Source organism: Convolutriloba macropyga, chromosome 9, assembly GCF_964194025.1.
Source record: "Convolutriloba macropyga chromosome 9, txConMacr16.3, whole genome shotgun sequence".
Classification (NCBI taxonomy): Eukaryota; Metazoa; Xenacoelomorpha; order Acoela; family Convolutidae; genus Convolutriloba; species Convolutriloba macropyga.
The window spans coordinates 49,185,802-49,205,238 of NC_134476.1; the positions used below are offsets into that span (position 1 = coordinate 49,185,802).

Below are 19,437 nucleotides of genomic sequence, written 5' to 3' on the forward strand. Positions count from 1 at the left end.
AACCTAGGTACATGACTTGCGAGAATGACAATCATTTTCACTACTTTAAGTTCAATTGAAAACAAAAACGAGTCAAAAGTCAATGGAGTGCGCATGAAACTTCGCGTCTATTTCACCCCCCCCCCTTCCCCTCCTCCCCCTTCAAATTTTGCTATGACCCCAACTTACAAACTATATAGCGCGTTACTAGTTTAAAAAAATTAGCTATTACGGCATGGGAGCTTAAAATTTATGTGGCCATTAAGCTCTAAGGGGGGGGGGGGGTGGTTGTAAACAATCCAAATTTTCCATTTATTTTGTTGTTGACTTATGTTCTAATATTTCGAGGTGGTTGAACTACTTTAAAGTGCAATTCTTTTCTTTTCCTTACTTTTTTGTTTGCGCTATTTAATTTGACAGAGTTTTTTGTTAAACTGTTTTTACTGAATAGACGAAAGATCAAAAGAGCATTGCCAAACGAACTTGTCCTTTAAAGACGATAAGTCAATTATATGTCACATGTTAGCAAACTGAAAGCGAGGTCATTTTATTTAAAAACTGAAGAATTCTCCATTGTCAGCTAATGCAAAACATTCATGTACATGTTTAGCAGCTTTCTAAATACTAAAACTGAACTTTGTAAAAAGACATTCTGTTAGGAAAACTTTTTAGAACAACGCAGCGAAAGCTAATATTGGATTTAAAAGACGATGAAAATGTGCATTTTTTATGTATTGATGATGCGTTTGCCAAAATTATAAGCGTTTTAAAATTATATTTTTATGAGCAAACAAAAGGCGGTTTAAACTTCAAATTTAGGGACGGGCATAATGTTGTACTTAAAAGTAACATATATAACGAAATTGTGAATTAGCGAATAGTTTTGATAGAAAATATGAAAGAAGAAAAATGACGTTTTCCCTGAACGAACACTTGCAGCTTTTGTCTTGTGAGAATTTTAGAATTTTTGTTGTTTCAATGGCCTGCCGCCTTTACAATCAATTTTCAATTGCTCATTTTTCCTCCCTAGTATAATTTTTCGCCACAATAAAAATTTTATTTTGTTGTATTCTTCTTATTAAGTTTTCTGAGTGAACAGAGTAAACAATCAGAGTAAAAAATCAACAAAGTTATGGTGCGTGAATTTTGAAGAAAAGGGCACATGATTTCAAATTTTTTTTAAATTTTTGTCCATAAAAATCATTTGTAATTCTGCCTTTTTTGACGAAAAACAAATCACTTGAGCTGTTTACGATATAATATTATATTGTAAGTTTACTTTGATGATTTTTCATCAAGTAGTAAGCGAAGCTTGTTTTCGATTGTTTTAGCGCGTGTGGTGATTGCATGATGATTGTTATAACTAGTTAAGACTAGTTATGAATCGTTATGAAACTTACACCTTCGGTGAAGCGTATTTGTCTTGGCAATAATTAATAGTTTGTTCTACAAAAGCCATATAATATTTGTCATCTTTTATAACTTTGAATCGAATTTTGTATCAATTATGTTTGAAAACAAATGCGAAAACAATGAAAAACACTGCGAACAATTTGTTTTTATGAACGTTTTTGTATTTGAGTTTACAAATTTTAACAGATAGTTTAAATGCATCTAATTTTAATTCAAACTTAAGCGTTTTTCGGAACAGAAATCGGTTATTTTTAATGTGGGTGGAAACATCACTCCATAAGTTTTGACCATCTCAATTTTTCTAATTTCAACAAAATTGGGATAGACTAATTTTATTGAAAACTAGCTGTAAAACAACAAACCGGATCTTAAGAAGCTGTGATCGTTTAGACTTGTTATGATCTCGAAATTTATCAGTTAATTCCTTCTTTTGTTTAATTCATTTGCATCCATTTCCTAAACACATTTACCACAATTGTCATTGATTTGCGCATGTTTTAATGGCGGCAAGTCAATTCAACATATTACGAATTGCGATACTTTAGCTGTTTTTTATGCCATAGCATTGATTGTTGATTGCTTTCCTGATGTTCGCTTAATGTAATATTCATAAAAAGCGAAAAATAGATCAAATTGTTAATGTGAAATGAACGAATTAATAAAAGCGTTCACTTATAATTCGTCCCACTTTTGTTACTTTATTCAAACTTGTTCCGGTTTCAACTTCCGATTCAACTTCCTACTTTTTATTCCACAATTTACCTAATTTGAAAACAGTCCCCTCCCCCCAAAATTATTAGCCCCCCTTGTTCCTTTCGATTTGAAAAGTTACCTATATTGTTTTATTGACCAAGTTTAAGTCCAACTATAGCTTTGCCAATTTTCTCGTTAATTTTTGCTAGATTAGTTTTACTCTCTTTAACTTGACAATGTATAACGTCTAAAAGTAATTATGTTTCAGCTTTTACCAACATTAGACGGTCAAGTTTTTAATTTTCTGGAATGTTTATAAAATCTATATCGGTTTATAAATTGTTATAATTTGTAATTTCATCTATATGTGTTTTCACAACTTTACCATGGTTTACCATGAAACTATTAAAGCCACGCAAAAGCAATCAACCAGCCACTATGAATTTTCAAAACCGACTTCACTGAAAATCAACAATTACCAAAAATTTGATCATTTGAATTCGCAACAAAGCTCTTCCACTTCTATTCCAACTAAATTGAGTATTGATGGTGTTAGTGTTTCGGAAAGTAAAGATGGTTATTACAATTACATGGGAGATGAAGGCTGGCTCGACTACAATGGCAACGGAGGTCTATTATATCCAGAATTGTACACGACAGAAGATGGGCCAAAAACTGAAAACCCTTTTTTACCAACCTACTGTAAGTATTGTTATTGTAAATATTTTAATCAAACTAAGGTAGTTAATTATTTCACAGCTAATGACGTTTAAGCAATAGTTTTTACGAATTATTTAATTGCATCATCATCATCAAAATCATCACCATATCTGTTTGCGCTCATAATAATTGTTTTAGTACCTCTAAAGCGCTTCCCTTCAAGCTAAAAATCGGTAGCGCATTAAAAAAATTATGACAACTGCAAGTATTGTTATTGTAAATATAGCGTCTAAACAGCGTTTTGACCTATATTAGCGTTATAAATCCTAACAAGGTCAAATTTAAATATGTTTCAGGACTGATGACTTCTTAGCAATACTTTTACCAACTGTTTCATTCTATTAATTATACTTTGTAATGTGTATTAACAGAAGCAACTTTTTATGTTTTTAAGATGTCTTAGTGCAGTATCATATAAATATAGATTACTTTACTCTAATGAATTCACACTAAAAACCTGACATTAATCGAGAGTCACGTAGCCTTTTGATATAATGATATTCGAAGAATCGCGTAATTTCTCTTGACACACAACATTACAAGTTTTAAAATGCCGAACTTTAAAATCTGGCAATTTGCATACGATTATCTGCCGATTTGCAATCTGGCACTACGAGATCTGGAATTTTAAAACGTGTTTCAAAACTATTGAAATAATTTTAGGTCTCTCATTTTTTTTAATTGATGGTATTGAGGAATATAGACAATTTGTTAAGTTTTTTTTTGAAAAACTGAGTTTGGTAGAATAATTTTCATTTTATTGCTTTAGACAGATTTTTTGTCAGATTGCTACATTCAGATGGCTATAAACAGTTTCTGTCAAAAAAATTCTCAGAGTATATGAGCTATGTAAATGGGCTGCTCCTTAAAATCTGTTTCTACATTCTCCGTGTTTGATGCTTTTCAAAATCAATTACTTTTTTAAAACGATTGGTTAAGACTATAAAGTCTGTAAAGTCAATTGGAATTGAGTGAAATACAAAGGAACATCTTTTTGGTTTTGGTAATATGTGTAACTTAAATTGATTGACATCTAGAATGCAAACGGAATGCAATTTTTTGAAGTTTTTTTGAACTTCATTTCTGTTTATTCCCTAGAGTTGTTACAAAACATGAACATGCAATTGATTCAACATATGCATTTTAAACGATTGTATTTGAGTAGTTTTTCTGCAGTCTTACAGTCTTTATTTTTATCCATTAATTAATTTATTTACACCTTTTTGAAAATCTTTTTTAAATTTGTGCTTATTCGCAATTCAATCTGTCGGACAGATTAAAAATTTGCATTGGAATTTTTAAGTAGGATTTAAAAAAGATGACAAAAAATACCTGTCCTGATAATAGGAATAAAATGTAGTAAGAAATATGTACTGCTGGAATATAAAGTTGTTTAAAAGCAAGATTGAAGGTTTTTTACCAATTGATTAGTCCGTCAAGACCTTTTGTTTTTCGGGTTTCCAGATTTAGACACTAAGTTCTTGTTCCTAATATCCGTGTGAAATTTTTATCTTCACTCCTTTTGTACTCCTCGAGATCAAGTCTTCACAATTGGAACGCAATGAAAGTTATTAATTTGCGAAAAAAAAATTCTGAAATTCGGTTGACATGATCGTTTTTTGATACGAATTGATGGTTTTATGAAACTTTACAACGCAGAGCTGTAGATTTTGAAACCAAAGTTTAAGGTTATCAGAATTTCAAGTTTTTGTAGAGAGTTACAGGCAAAACTGATTTCAATGCGAAAAGGTATTGCTAAAAAAGTTGCAATAATTACTAGAGGTAAATAACTACAGTTTAAATGACGAGTACTATTAAAATGAGAAGCGTTAAAACAAAATCTTTTGTTTTTCAAGCAAAGCTGCAAAGTTTTGAAATTGTAAAAACGATAGCACAAGTGGATTAATAACTGTTGTTAAAAATTGAGACATTTCATTGAGTCTCTGGTCCTGTTTTTCTTTTGGAATAAGACAAAAAATATGTGTTTAAGGACCATAATACTCTTTATATAAGCTTTTTGAAAAATTAATGTTTATAGTTTCCAGAGTACTTTGAAATGGAAGTTTTGAAGTTTTCATTTAAAGCACTGATCGCAATTTGCCTTTTTCTAATTTAGCTTTTTCACTAACATTTCTTTAAAAAAATTAAATAGTTAATTACTTTTAAAGGATTCTACAATTTTGCGATTCTACAAGATTGCTCTTCGACACTTGAGCGACTGAGATTATGACTAAACATCAGAATTTAGGTTTCAAAACTGACAATATTGTTTAGTGAAAATTGTTTAGAAATGTTGTCTCGTGGAAAGGGATATTTTGTGCAAAGAGAAAAATGTCTTTTTGTGATTTTTTTGCTGTTGAGAACTGGGTCAGAAAATGTCAACAACTGCGAAAAAGTAAACAACCTGTTTTTTTAAAAATTGGTCTTTGTACGCTGCTCATATTAAGATGAAAAATAATGAGAAAGGTCTAAATTTTTGGATCTAAATGAAATTAATGTTTTAAGAAGTATATTAAATGTTAAATCTAAGAATGTGGTCACACTCACAGACCCAAATCAGTCATGAGAGAGTTTGTCTTTATGAGTATAACTTTTCTACAAAGAATGGAATTCGTCCTCTTTTTGTAAACAATGAAGCATAGACAGAAGTTGTAAAATCATTTTTAAGGACTACCTGCTTTGGTTTTTTTTTAAAAATAATTGAAGACTTGTTTGAATTTTTAGGTACTTCCATAAAGTTAATGAGCGAGCTTTTTGAAATGGTTAGCTATTGAGATGATTTATTCGACCTCATTAGACGCTGATGACAGCTTACCAGCGTGAATTTTAAAATCTTCTGCAGCCACTTCTTTAGTCAAATAATTAAAAATCATGGGACAGCAACTTAAAACCGTGTAGATGATAAAAGTCAATATTAATCAAAATAGGAAAGATTCCATGTGATTCCACGATAATTCTAAAATGGAAAAAGTTGCCATGCAAACGGAAGCAGCAGAAATTGGTTTTTTGCTTCCTGTACTTTTTGTGAACGCTGAAGAAGATTCACGAGATTTTTCAATAGTTCTGCCTCGTCTGTTCTCAGTTCTTGTTTGTTGATATTCAACTAATGCATCTCATTGCAAAAGTCAAATCTGTTGATACAAGCAAAGAATCAACCCAAAGAGTTATTTCTTTTAGCTATTACTAGACTTCAACAAAGATGCTCGGTAATGCGCTTTCCGCACATAATTTTTCGATCCCGCTCATCCACATTTTCAGTTTAATTGTCTACCAAATGAGGGGATAGAAAACTTTCAAAAACTCTATTATTTTTCGAAAAAATTGATGCGAATAAAAAATTGTGTCCGACTCAAATCATTCAATGGATTAAAAAATTGCGCTTTAGAAGACCGAGGATATTTGTCATTAGTAAGAATTCGAGACATGACAAACAACAAAATCAAACAACAACAACAACAAACTCCAAAATTCGATTAATATTATCCAAAACTCGATGTCTGTTTGTTGAAAAATTTAATAACAAAGTGTAAATAGCGCCAGAAAAAACCTAAACTAAACACAAAACTTTGTTCATTGTTCATCCTTAAAAAACTGTGGAACAAGTCTATAATGAGATTCGATAACAATTAGACAAAAAACAACAAAGGCTGCTTACTTAAAAATTACGCTCAATTTTTTGAAAACAATTGGTTCCAAAGTGACGAAACCCTTTAGATACGAACTGTAATAATTAAATAGGTTGTAATACGATGAGTTTTAAATCATATAGGGCAAAAAGTTGGGTGCTGACATTTTTAAGTTTTTTTTCATACGACTACAATAAAAACAACAGAGAGATAAAAAAACAAAAACTCAAACAATTTTTGCGAGAAAATTGTGTCGAAGCCGTTATAACCGTAATCTTTTCCCTGAGAAAAAGACGTTTTTGGTTGCGTTTTTTGAACGCCAATAAAGTTGTATGTGACCACTTACTAATGAGACTACGTAACAAGTAGAAAAGAAAACGCAAAGTTAAAAACAACGTTTGTATGTTTCGAAACTAATTAAATTAACAGTGATGAAAATCATTAAGGACAAATTGCATTCAAAAATTGGTTTGATCAATCCTTTAGAAGTAGCCATTGAGAAATTTTTTGATCAGAAGTTGTCCTAAATTTCTGAAAAACGTCAAATACATACAAATTTTTAAAAAATCAACCAAAAATTTTTTTCTAAAAAGCAGCGACGAAGCCGTTATCAACATAATGAAATTACTTAAAACGTTCGATATGTACTTTTTGTTCTTCTTCTGTGCTAGCATTGTGATTTTTGACCTGAAGTTAATGAATCGTGCTAACAAAGGGTCGAAAAGAACAGAGGATTAACAATTGAAATTTTTTTCACATTTTTTTGAAAAAATAATATTTAAAGTCATGAAAAACATTAGCTAACAACTAAAATCTGTTAACAGGCTCATATTTTCCTCAATTAAAAACCATTGTGATCTATTTTATTCAGAAATTTTCATAGGGTTTCAAGAAGAAAGACAAATGAAGACAAAGGTAAATAAATCTATTAACTTCTTGAAGAAGACAGTGTTTTAGCCTGTTAAAACACTAACATTATCCTTTAAAATTATATGTTCAGTTGTGGCTGAGCTCTGAACACAAATAAAGATGTAAACGACCCATCAAATTTTTTGTAAGGTGACATAAACAAAAAAAATTGAAAATGGGCAATTATCCAAAAATCAAAATTTTTTGTGAAAATTTTATCATCAAAGCTAGAAAACAATTATTTAAAGCAATTGAGTAATGATTTTGATTTAATAAACTGGAATAGGCATTCTGGCTTTATTTAAATTTAGCTACAATTTGACCAAAGTATGGGAAAAACAGCAGCAATGCTCTATAATCCATTGTTTATTTTCAAAAAATAAATAACTTCAAACATCAAAACGTCAATAAGCTTTTGACTAAAAATATAAAAATTTTGTGAATCCAACTGGATCTGTCAATAGTGAGCATCGATCTGAATTGCACATTTTTAAAAATCCACAATCAGACCAAATCAAGTCCTGCTATTACTGTTCGTTCTTTAAGAACATGAAATGGGGCCCAATGTAGTGGAAATAACAAAAACTTAACAAAAAAATCAAATATGAAAAACAAGTGATGCTGTTTGTATAATTATTGTGTTATTTAAACTAAAAATCGGCAAAATTCCAAACCTACAAAATTATCAAAGAGATCAGAGAAGTAAATTAGCTCTCTCTTACGAGTTGAAGAAAATTGTGTCAGCAATTTTCAGGTGTTCACTTTTGGCAAATTTAAGCAAAGTTGACTAAAGAATCTTATTTCCTGCATTTTTCGGTGAAAAAGGCTGATCTTTTTTAAACAAATAGCAAAATTTTGAGCCAAAATTTATATTAAATTTTCATCGATACTCTTTCATCTTTAGAAAACAAACCAACAACACTTTTAGCATATTTTTGCAAAACTGACCAAAAATATAGGAAAAAATTCCAGAAAATGTGAATGGAAGTCCGTCCATTATTCACAAAACTTCAAAACTCGATAACACCCTGTAAAAGAACAAAATAAAAAAAATCTTTTTAATTTCATATTCTACGCCGAACGGGCTTTCTTATGATACCAGTCTGAACTCTATTTGATGAATATATCGATCGGCCAAAATTGACAGAACAAAAAACCCATTTGAGTATATAGTTCCTCCCCCACTAAAGTGGGTCAGAACAATAAGAAGCCGTGTTCAGGATTCTTATGCTTAAATTCCAGAGACTAAAAATATGCCTTTAATTAAATGCTGATTTTTTGAAATAAGTCCGCTGCTAATTGCTAATTTTGTTAGTGAGTTGTTTTGTCTTATTACAAAAATTGTTCAATGTGTTATTAATGAACGATGGTCGTGCAGGTTGATTGTGCATATTTTGGGCCACCTTTGTTGAAGATGGACATTTTTTGGTACAAACTGTTTTGGAAGCTGTTTTTAGTGCTGCTGAAACCATTTAGAATGGATTTCCCATGGTTGAGACCCCGGTCAGGACATAAGGCATGCGCGTCCAAAGGGTTGCAGGAGGCACTTTTTGACAAAAAATATATAGAAGATTAAACTTGACTTCAATTGATTTTAAGCTAAGGATGCCCGATAACAAACCAGTGCAGAAGGTTTTAATCTAATTTGAAGGTGTTTCTAACAAATGATACCATGTGAAGAAAATTTAACATAAAAGTTTGGTCGAAAGTGGCTACAAATGAAATATACTTTCGTGTGACTAACCATTTTTCTGGTTATTAATTTCAACACTTTAGCTGTTACTTTCATTTTCAGCAGATTCCATCAATGAACGCAATAACACAGAGAAGAGTTATGCAATGGCTAGTTTTCAGACATAACCAAGAAATAAACAGCATACTTGCATGAACAAATCCTTCTGCTAAACTCATACCAACATTTCCATGCTTCACGTGATAAATTTTCCCATATTTATCTACTGATTTTAAAACTGACCAGGATAATTTTTGACACGTTTGTGATTTCTCTCAAATTAACTGTTCATGTTCACATTTTTACACTATTTGTTATGTCAATGCTTATTTGAGCGGTTAAAGGCAGATTTTTCGAAAGGATCTTTGAATTCGTTTCATTCGGTTAACGACTTTATTTCAAGCAAACTAAAGACCCTTGTGATTATTACTAGTTATGACACTTTGAAGTTTTAGCAACATCGTTTTCTCGTTACCTTCTTTTAATTTTGTCAATGGAGCACAAATTCAACAACAATCACTGCTTCTTCGTTTCATTTTTTTATGCCCTGGAAATATGGGAAAGTCATGACCGTGTGTTGTTATTGGAACCCTGGATTAGAACTCGACTTATGAAAAGAATTAAAAACTGTAATAGTGGGCTTTTATGGATCAGAATTACACAGACGATCTTCTTACTTGAAGTCGAGGAAAAGTCTTTTCATGGGTAAAGCGTAATCTCTTGATAGGTCTCGAAAAAACAAATCAATAGTCGAGATTAGGTTGGTTTATCGGTCCGATATGGTCATTTCGTGTGTTGTGTAATTTTTTTTCAAAATTTTCTTCATAATACTTTTCATAAGTCTGCTTTTTTTAGGTTATAATTCTGAATTTTTTGAGGAAAAAATATTCCTCTGTACACAAGGATACGTTATAAGCATTGGCAAGAAATATTTTTCTCTAATCCTTATTGGGGACAAACTCAAGTCGGGCATCAAATTTGGTTCGACTTAAAGTCGAGCATCAAAGTCGGTTCGAGCTAACTTCCATTCGCAAAAATTTGGGTCGAGGGGAAATCAATCGCAAAAAATTGGTCTGGATATAATCAAGATGATGATAAAGTCGAGCTACGGTCTTTTAATGGTCAATTTGAGTCGAGAATGGTCTTTTCGTAACCATTTTTGTCAACGATCTTTCCATAAGTCGAGGCCAAAACTTGGGCTGTGAAAGATTGGGCTGTTCGGAGTAAAGATTTATTTTTGCATTTTCTAACCAAATTTATAGTCAAAATTTTTACAGGCAGTCTTTTTTTATAAAAGTTGTTGTTTTTTTCAGCCTTCATTTAGATGTTGGAAATTTTTCAAGAGTGCGCCCCTGAAATTTTCGTATTTGTACTTTCTCTTAACCAAATTGTGAAAAAGACCTCTATAACTGATTTAGCACAAAGGCGTTTCTGTAATGAAAAGTCGAGTGTTTTTATGCAGAGATTCACCATAAATTTTACATTGGTTTTTTACTTTCCTTCCATGCTGTCAATGCGGAGTTTACAGAAACCGTAACGGTGAAATGTCAATGCAACGTTTTTTCAATTAATCAAATTAACAAATTCAACCTATCAACTCAATGAAATTTTTCCTACAATCACGTAAATACATCAAACTAGATAATGAGGACTATTGAAATTGATCGTGAACCCAATTACAATTCTAACAGTTCTGCCGATATGTTTTAACCAAAACTCTAATTTTTGAATTATGAAGTCCCTCAGATATTATTTGACAAAAATTTTAAAATTAACTTAACAGTTCGCGTCAAACACCACAAGCAGAAAAAATTCTGATCTAAGCTTTTTTTGAAAAGAAACATGATAGTTTAAAACTTTGAAATGGTATCACTTTTATATGATACACTTTATTAGCTAAGTTTCAAAAAATTTATCGAATGGAGAAGTTTTTATGTGACACAAAGTGTAAGCTGTTGAAAAACTTGTATTTTTGCATTATTCATTAGTTACTCTTCCTCATTGTTCTCTCAAGAATCTTTGACGCCGATGATAAAACTTGAAAGCGCCTGCAAAATTATCAAATTTTGGGTAAATTGAGCTTTTCTGCTGTATTTGGAATATGTTTCAACTTGAAGTAATATGATTGCATAGAAGGCTCTTTGTTTTTGTATAACTGTTTTCTATGCTGAAAATTTAGTTTTGATCCATTTGTTTCAGAGCTTCCTAATTGAAGCGCTGAATTTTGAGGACAAAAAATTTGTTAAAATACCAGTTAGCTGACTTTCAATGCAGTTTTTTAATAATTAAATTTTTTGTCGTCAATTCCGTTTCAAACTACTCCTGTATAAGTGCTTATTAGCTAATTCACAGACCAATTTTATGCGTTCCTTTGCTGATAATTTACTACCTCTAATAAACTCACCTAATTTAAACGGATCTTTTCAATAGTCTCTCCCCGCTCTTTATGAAAGGGTTAGATTACTGAATATGTTTTAAGCGAGCAATTTGTTTACCAATCAGAGAATGGAAACAATTAATTCCCACGCATACGCATTCTTTGAAGAAAAAAATGGAAAAGAATGGAATAAGTTGAGTCATGTTATTACAATTAGCTGAATGACATTTTAAAGGGAAAATAAAGGCAGAATTGCAACCAATTTTTTTTTTCAGAAAAGTTGTGGTTGATATTTGAGCTTTGGTTTCTCTTTGGGACTCTTTTGATCGATATGGTTTATTGTTTCCTTATATTACATTTTAAAATGATTGACAGTAAGGGATAGGTTGATGTTTTCAAAATCAAATTGAGCTGCTATTTTTGCCTCGATTTGATTGGATGTCAAACTAATTATAAAAATAAGAGTTAATAGCGGAAACTTTCCGGGTTGATAAACTAAAAATTTCAACTTCGATGACAAACTCGCTCCACATTTAATCAAGTTGGTCAAATTAACAGAGTTTTTTTGTTTTAATTTGCTCTCCGTGAAACAGCTCTGAAATGGTCTCAAATAGTAGTTCGTTTGTCCATTCCTTTAACGTAATTCTTTATTTGATTTTGCCTAAGCGTTTACTTAAAAATGTGTCGTTGAATCATGTGGCTTTTACATATAAGCTTGAAGCTATTTTGTCTGCTTTTCTTAAATTGCCAACTTAACAGCTGTCATGAATCGGTTTTCAAATTCCTAAATTGTGAACGACTTAGATAAACAACTCATAACTGTCTCATTCCGATAAAGTTGCAGACAGTAAACACTGCAAAGCTAAATTCAGAAACCTTGAATGATATATCATGTTGTTACATTGATTGGTCATTTCTATTATAGACTGTTATTTTGTTGTGTTCTGATTGAAATCAGACCAAAATAAACTTCAAAATATTTTGATTTGTCTATATTTTGACATTGTCATAGTTTTAAATCGAATATAAACAATCTAATAAAACAAGTCTGTTATATATAGGGGCTATGATTTAGTTATGCAAAGTTACACCAAATGTAACTCACGGTGAAATAATTGTTTGAAATGTGAACTGCTTGAAACAAAAAATTTTTTGATGAAAATTTTTCACCCATTTCTGCCATTCAAGTCAATAGATTGACAGAATGCTAGTCGAGCATAAACATAAGTTATGTTTGTTCTCAAAATGGAAACAGCTAAAGTTTACATGAATGGTAAACACGCCAAATATGTATCTATGCGGCGCAGAAAGTGCTAAATTTAGCTGAATTTAGTACTGAATTAATCCTGAATGCGATGAGCAGAATATAAAAGACATTCGGAGACAAAAAAGAAGATTTTGGCGCCTTTTTGTCAGTGAAACAAAAAAATATGAAAAAAAAATCTGTCAAACAACCACCGCAGTTTACAGCTTTTAAATCAAATCTTTTGCTTAAGTTTCAATTCGTTCATATATTCTTTTTCAAATTTATCTGTTATTTTTGGAGTCGATTCGTTAATGTCACAGTTTATATATCCGCGCATTTTACCGTAAAGTTATGAAAAATTGAGGTGAACATTCAAAAAAGCGCAAGTTATGCGCTGATGGCATTCAAATTTGCTAAATGCACCAAATTTCTAATTAGTCGGAGCTTGTTAGCGTATCTTCTAAACATTTTTTCGAGCATTTTCTTCTTATATGTTACGATAAATTAGCGAAATTTCATTGCCTTTAGTATAATTTTAGCTCATTTTTGATACACCAATTTTCGGTGCATTTTTCATTGCGTTATATAGTTTTACATAATTTCAACGCAATTTTCACCGCATCGTCCACAAAATTTCTGGACCCGGGGAGTTTATAACTAGGTTGGTTAGAACTGATGATAGTGGTGGTGTATTAGTTAGTGGTAGTTAGTGGTTAGTTATAATAATAATAATAACAATTGATTGAAGCTGAGCAGACTAGTCAAAGCCATTCCCCCACTCCCATCTTAAACTGCAATTGATTGCAGCAATATGTCAGAAACACATGCACAGCACAAACACACGCCACCAACATTATTACCACCAGAATTTCATCCATTCATTGCTTCCCTAGTTCATCCAAAAAATTGGTTATTACTATTTCTGGTACTAACTTGTTTTACCACGCACTAATCGTTAGAAAGGATTTAAAACTGTGTAAATATTTATAACCGATTACTTAGCCTTTTTTAAATCGGATTGGCAATTTTTACATTTTTTAATCATTGTTTTTCGTTTTATTTGTTTTAATTATACAATTATTTCAGTTTTATCACAAATAAATTTTGTTTTGCTTTATTTTAATAATTTGGTAAAAAAATTTTTGATTCAAAGAGTCTGTATTATGAAATTAATTTGATGAAACGGTTGCAGTGAGGTAGAATAATTGACTGATAGACACGAAAGCTACGAGATAAAAAAATACACGAATATCGGAGGTCATTTTCCCTGGTCGAGGTTACACTGAACAATTGCCTTAGATTTACGATGAATGGGGGTTAAAAAATACATTTTTTTCGCCGCAAATCGCACGTCTCTTTTAGAGGTGAATATGTTGATAGTAGTCCTTTTTTGCAAGAAAAATGGCGAATTTAACATTGAAATAGAAACTTTCACCCCATTTACAGCAATTCTTACAAAACTCAAGTTCGTCACCGTGGTCAGAACCACAGAGCTTTCCAATTCAAAGTTTAGTTTTTATTGAAATCAGGCTCACTCTATTCAAGGATGAGTTATATGCATTGATGCTAGAAATTCTAGCGGGGAGAGCCATTATTGACTAAAATTATTAAATTGCACAGCGAGATTCCTACTTTAATTGAGGAAGTTTCTTTCAGTTTCTGTCGAGCAAATGTCTTTTCATGGGCGTTTTGGGTCAAGCATGAATGATATATTTTCATAGGCATGAAATTCATTCTTCTCATTTCTTTTCATGAGTTTGCAATTTTGTAATTGCTTTTTGACTGCAGCAAAAGCTGAGCAGATCATTTGGTTTGACCGAAAGTCCGGCGGGAATAATTTGGGTCCATCAAAATCCGAGTATGGCTATTTGGCTGGAGCAAGATTCCATCGTGGTTAATTTGAGTCCATCAGAAGTCGAGCATCAAAATTTGGTTTAGGCTAAAGTCCCGTTTTTTGTTTAAGTCATCTCATAGGCTCATTGGGTGATAAAAAGTCTTTTCATACAATTTTTTGGTCGAGCATGGTCTTTTCATAAGTTTAGGACTAAACCTGTTCTTTCTCATCGCTTCAGCGTCGACAAAACAATGAATGCTGCCATTAGAAAAGAATTTAAAATAGTAATTTCACTGCTAAAAGCCGCAAATATTATAGAAATTCTCCGCATTGACTGCATTGACTACAATACATAAATTTTGAGCAATTGTGACACAGCGCTAAAAAAGTAAAATAAAACGTGTAATTAAATTTAACTTTCCGAATTGTCACCCTTAGAAATTTTCCATTGTTCCGACCCACTATAGAGGGGAAGGAAATATATACTCGATTTATTCATCGTACACGGTTGTGGCATCATTAGAAAGCTTGTCAAGCGTAGAATTTCAAATTAAACTGGTTTTGTTTGTTTCATTTCGCTTTTTCCGAGGAGTTATGGAGGTTTAAGGATTTGTGATCTTTAGCCTATTTTCCGTTGTTTTGTTCACATTTTTTGTAATTTTCGCTGAAATTTTGATCGAATTTTGATATAATATGGCAAAATTGTTGACAATAGTCTCTTTGATTTTACGTTTAGAGATTGAAGGTAGTTGGTGAACTGTTTGAACCCGCTTTCTTGAAAACATTGTTAGCAAGCGTTTTGAAAATTCAGAATTTTTTCATTTTTTTGTTAAAAAGTGGCATCAAATATGCATATTTGGCACATTTATCCAGTTTGACGGGTGGCGCAGACATAGGCCAATGGCGCTGCATAGTTTATTGTTGATTAATCAAAGTTTTCGTTTGCCGTTCCTTAGCAAGACAAGTTTAGTCTCATCGTTGTTTTGTGATGAAAAAGGATTCGGATGTTAATTTGGTTGTATTTTTTCATACATTTTATTGCAAACTTTTCCTCCCTATTGCTAGAAGTCTTTTCAAATTTAAAAGTGCATTTAATTAGAGATCCCTTTTTGAATCTATAAGGTCTAATGAAACAGTTTTGTGGTTTTTGAGTAAAATTAATAGTTTTTATGGCTCCGAAAAATTGTTTTCGTTTATTTTCAAGGAATTCTCAGATTTTCAGGCATTGGATTTTAATTATTCTTATGACTGATTCTGATTAATCAAATGTCTTATTGAGTATCTATGGAGATATTAAAATATCTAATGGTTTCACTTAATTTATAATGCTTTTTGGTAATATAACTCGATACGTATCCGAAATTCATTTTTTTTCGATATAAAGACTTTTAGGTCAAACTACTACGTGGGTAACATTTGGTACTGGGTAACTTTTGTTTTAATGAAAAAGCAGTAGGGATAAGATCAGCTTTGGTTTAGTTGTTGATCTTTAGTTGGGCGCTGTATGTTTTTTCTAAATTATTTTGCCTTTTTTGTTTTTATGTTAATTGCAGATCACAATGATTTCAAATCAATATTCAAAAATCAATAGGTCAAATTTACATAAAAAAGGAAGAAAATGAACATACTAATGTTATCTGCGAAAAGCATATGGGTTTTTGGCTCCAACACTGTTTGCATAAAAACCCTTGCGAAACTTTCACTTCTCCTTTTATTAAACGTGAATGTGCAGTCGTTTATTTTATCCTCACTATTGACATGTGCAATTGGCTTTCTAAGCTGTAAAAGTTGAAATATTTAGATTTTTTCAGTTGAAAACTTATGGCTGTTGTGTCTTTGAAAAATTTGTTTTCAAAAAAAGGTGGTTTTTGGATTTTGGCCAACTTCAATTTTAGTTTTGCAATCGTTACATGTACTCTCAGTACAAAGAGAGGTCTCAATAGTATTTTTTAAAAAAACAAATTTATTTTTATGTATAATTATATTGTCTTAATTGTTTTTTATTATCTAATTATTGTTTTTTTGCGTTGCTAGTGCGACTTTTTGTAAATTTTCTAAATATCGTCTCAATTTTTTGTTGTCTTTTGCTGCCTTGTACCATCATCATAATATTGACACACAATCTTTCGCAAACTAAGCAGTAACAAGCCAAACTATTTTATGGTTAGAAACTTACGGTTGTTATGTCTATAGGTTTTAAAGAAATTGTTTTAAACAATTGGTTTTTTTATGAGAGTTGGCATTTTCAATATTTTTTTCTGCAGCCTTTTAGCGTAGTGTCAGCAAAGAGGTTACATTGTTTTTGATGGAATGATAGTGTAGTATTCGTTGCTGTTTTGTTCAATTTTTGCTCTTTCATCATTTTCCAGTGTTCAAGATTTCTTTTTCTGTGATTTGGCACTCTCAATATTTTTGTCTGCAAACTTTTATCGTAGTGTCAGCAAAGAGGTTTCATTGTTTTTGATGGAAAGATAGTGTAGTCTTCGTTACTGTTTTGTTCAAATTATGCTCTTTTGACTTTTTCCAGTTTTCATAGCTCCTTTTTGCTACCTTCTGCAATCATCACATTTATGACGAGTCCCATAGCACTATATTGACGTTAAATAAGGCGCAATTGACTAATCTAAAATTTTTATGGAAATTTTTCTCGCAAAATTAAATTGATTTTTTGATTTTTGTGTGTTTGTTCTTTTGTAGTCGTTTGACGTTATGTATAATAACAGGCCTCATTGGTAATGTATTGCGGTATAAGTGAAACCCTTGAATGGTTTCAGTTGATAGCTAATTGCTCTCTTGAGTTGTAATTTTTTGTTAATTTTTCTTTTTATCTGATAATATTTTTACCCTTTCAATAAGTTTAAAAAATTTAGAAATTGAGTTTGCGTAATTAATGCATGTTCTTTTTGCTTATTGTTTTAATGCTCGTTGTTTTTTTAATTTTTGTTGTGCTTGATTTTGTTGCTTGTCTTGTCTCTTGTTGTTCCGACCCTCTTGAGGGGGGAGGAACTATATACTCAAATGGGTTTTTTTTTTTTGTTCAGTGAATTTTCGCCGATCGATACATTCATCGTAGAGAGTTGAGAGTGGTATCATTAGAAAGCTCGTCCAGCGTAGAATATGGAATTAAAAAGATTTTTTTAATTTTCGTTTTCTACAGGGAGTTATCGAGGTTTAAGGTTTTGTGAAAATAGTGTGAATTCCGTTGATTTTTATTCACATTTTACGGAATTTTCGCTAATTTTTGACCAAAATTTCGCCAATTTTGCTAAAATTTGTCAACATTTTTTAAAAACTTGTTGTTGATTTTATTTTTAAATATAAAAAATCTTCTCGGCTTTTCTTATTTTGAATTTCTTCTGAGAACTTCAGAGAAGTAGAGTGAATTCCCGTTGTTTTTATTCACATTTTCCGGAATTTTTGCCTAAATTTTCGTCAATTTTGCTAAAATTTGTTATAATTTTTAAGAATAGTGTCGTTGATTTTATTTTTGAAGACGAACAAGCATTGTTCATTGTTTTGATTTAATTTTTTTGGTCAAAAAATGTGGATAAATATTTCAAAATTTAGCCTTTTTCAACAAAAACAGCACGAAATAAGCTACTTTAGTCCGTTTTGATTAAGTTTGCCGACAGTACACCTCCAAACAACACTCATACAATCTTTGTAGACTCAGAGGGGGGCTATTTCTACTTCAGAGTACGCTGAGAGTGCTCTGTAGTTAAAACTTTGCCTTTTTTTGCTAACTTTACTCGTTGATTATCAAAAATGCAGAACTTATTTTGAGTTTTCAACTAACAAATTATCTATATCTGCAACATTCGAAAATCAAATGTTCCTAACGGACAATAAGCAATAGCAGGGCTTGTTTTGAGCCATTCTTGGACTGCTACCACCCAAAGAAATCGGGTTGTAATCAGTCGGTCTTTTTTTTTCAAAAAAAAGGACCCTTTCTTTAAAAATAAAAAACAGAACATATCGAATCAATGCTCAGGAGTGATAGGTCCAACCAGTTTGCTTACTAAAAAGCTCCAAGCTAATCCATTTAAATTTTAACTTGAAAGTTTATGGTCGTTTCTTTTAAAAATAATTGACTTTTCAATAAATAATGGCTTAATTAAGTTTTCCTCTATTTTTTTCTTAATTTGTTCAACTTCCAGCTTAGTGTCTGCAAAAAAAGAATGCTTCTTCTTTCTACTGATTTAACCTTTCTTCTCGGTTGCAGTTTTAAGCCTGAAGTTATTGTTTTCTGGCTTTGATACTACAAGATTTCAGATTTTTGTTTGTTTCGATATTTGCCAGTTTTTCACGTTTCCGAATTTTGTCACATTATCACATTATTGACAGTTCTCTTGTCACATTATTAGCGTTAAAAATAAAGCACAATTGAACATATTGAAATCCTGAATGATATACATAATCGTTTTAACGGCCTCGACGCCTCTTTCTTGAAGAAATCAATTGAATTTTTTAATTTTGTTTTTAACTGTCATTTATACTTTGTCGTTTCGGTCGTATGAAATTTCCTGCATAGTGATAACTTTCATTGGCTTTTCGTGGAAGAATAGAAGAACCGATATTCTGATATTAGTAAATAGCTGATGGCTTTCATGACTTTGAAAACAATCGTTTTCCAAAATTAAAAAAAAAAAACTTTTTAACTTCGCAATTTTGTTCTTTTTATGTTTCTTTTTGTTAGCTAATCTCGTTATTTCATTACAGGTCAAATATGACATTATGAGTGTCAAGGGAATAAAAGGGATTGGTGTCCCAAAATCTTTTTTTTTAATGAATTTGTTATGACCTTAGTGGCTTCGACACCGGTTTTTCACAAAAATGTAAATTAGTTTGATTTTTTGTCTTATTTGACGTTCTTTTTGTAGATGCGAGAAATATTCTGGGTAACTGCAG

General features: G+C 31.4%; 1 protein-coding gene across 16 annotated transcripts in view; it reads left to right on the forward strand.

Moving 5' to 3' along the window:
* The window catches only part of LOC142345818 (uncharacterized), a 401,292-nt gene that overhangs the window by 246,660 nt on the left and 135,195 nt on the right, over positions 1–19,437 (forward strand). Inside the window, exon 1 of one of the 16 annotated variants that reach the window (XM_075398211.1) lies at positions 1,643–2,787. The exons of the other annotated variants lie outside the window; for them this stretch is intronic. Within the exon in view, the coding sequence (XP_075254326.1) occupies positions 2,451–2,787 (337 nt within the window). The 5' untranslated portion in view covers positions 1,643–2,450. Of the gene's footprint in view, positions 1–1,642; positions 2,788–19,437 lie in introns of those variants that run through there. 16 annotated transcript variants of the gene reach the window in all.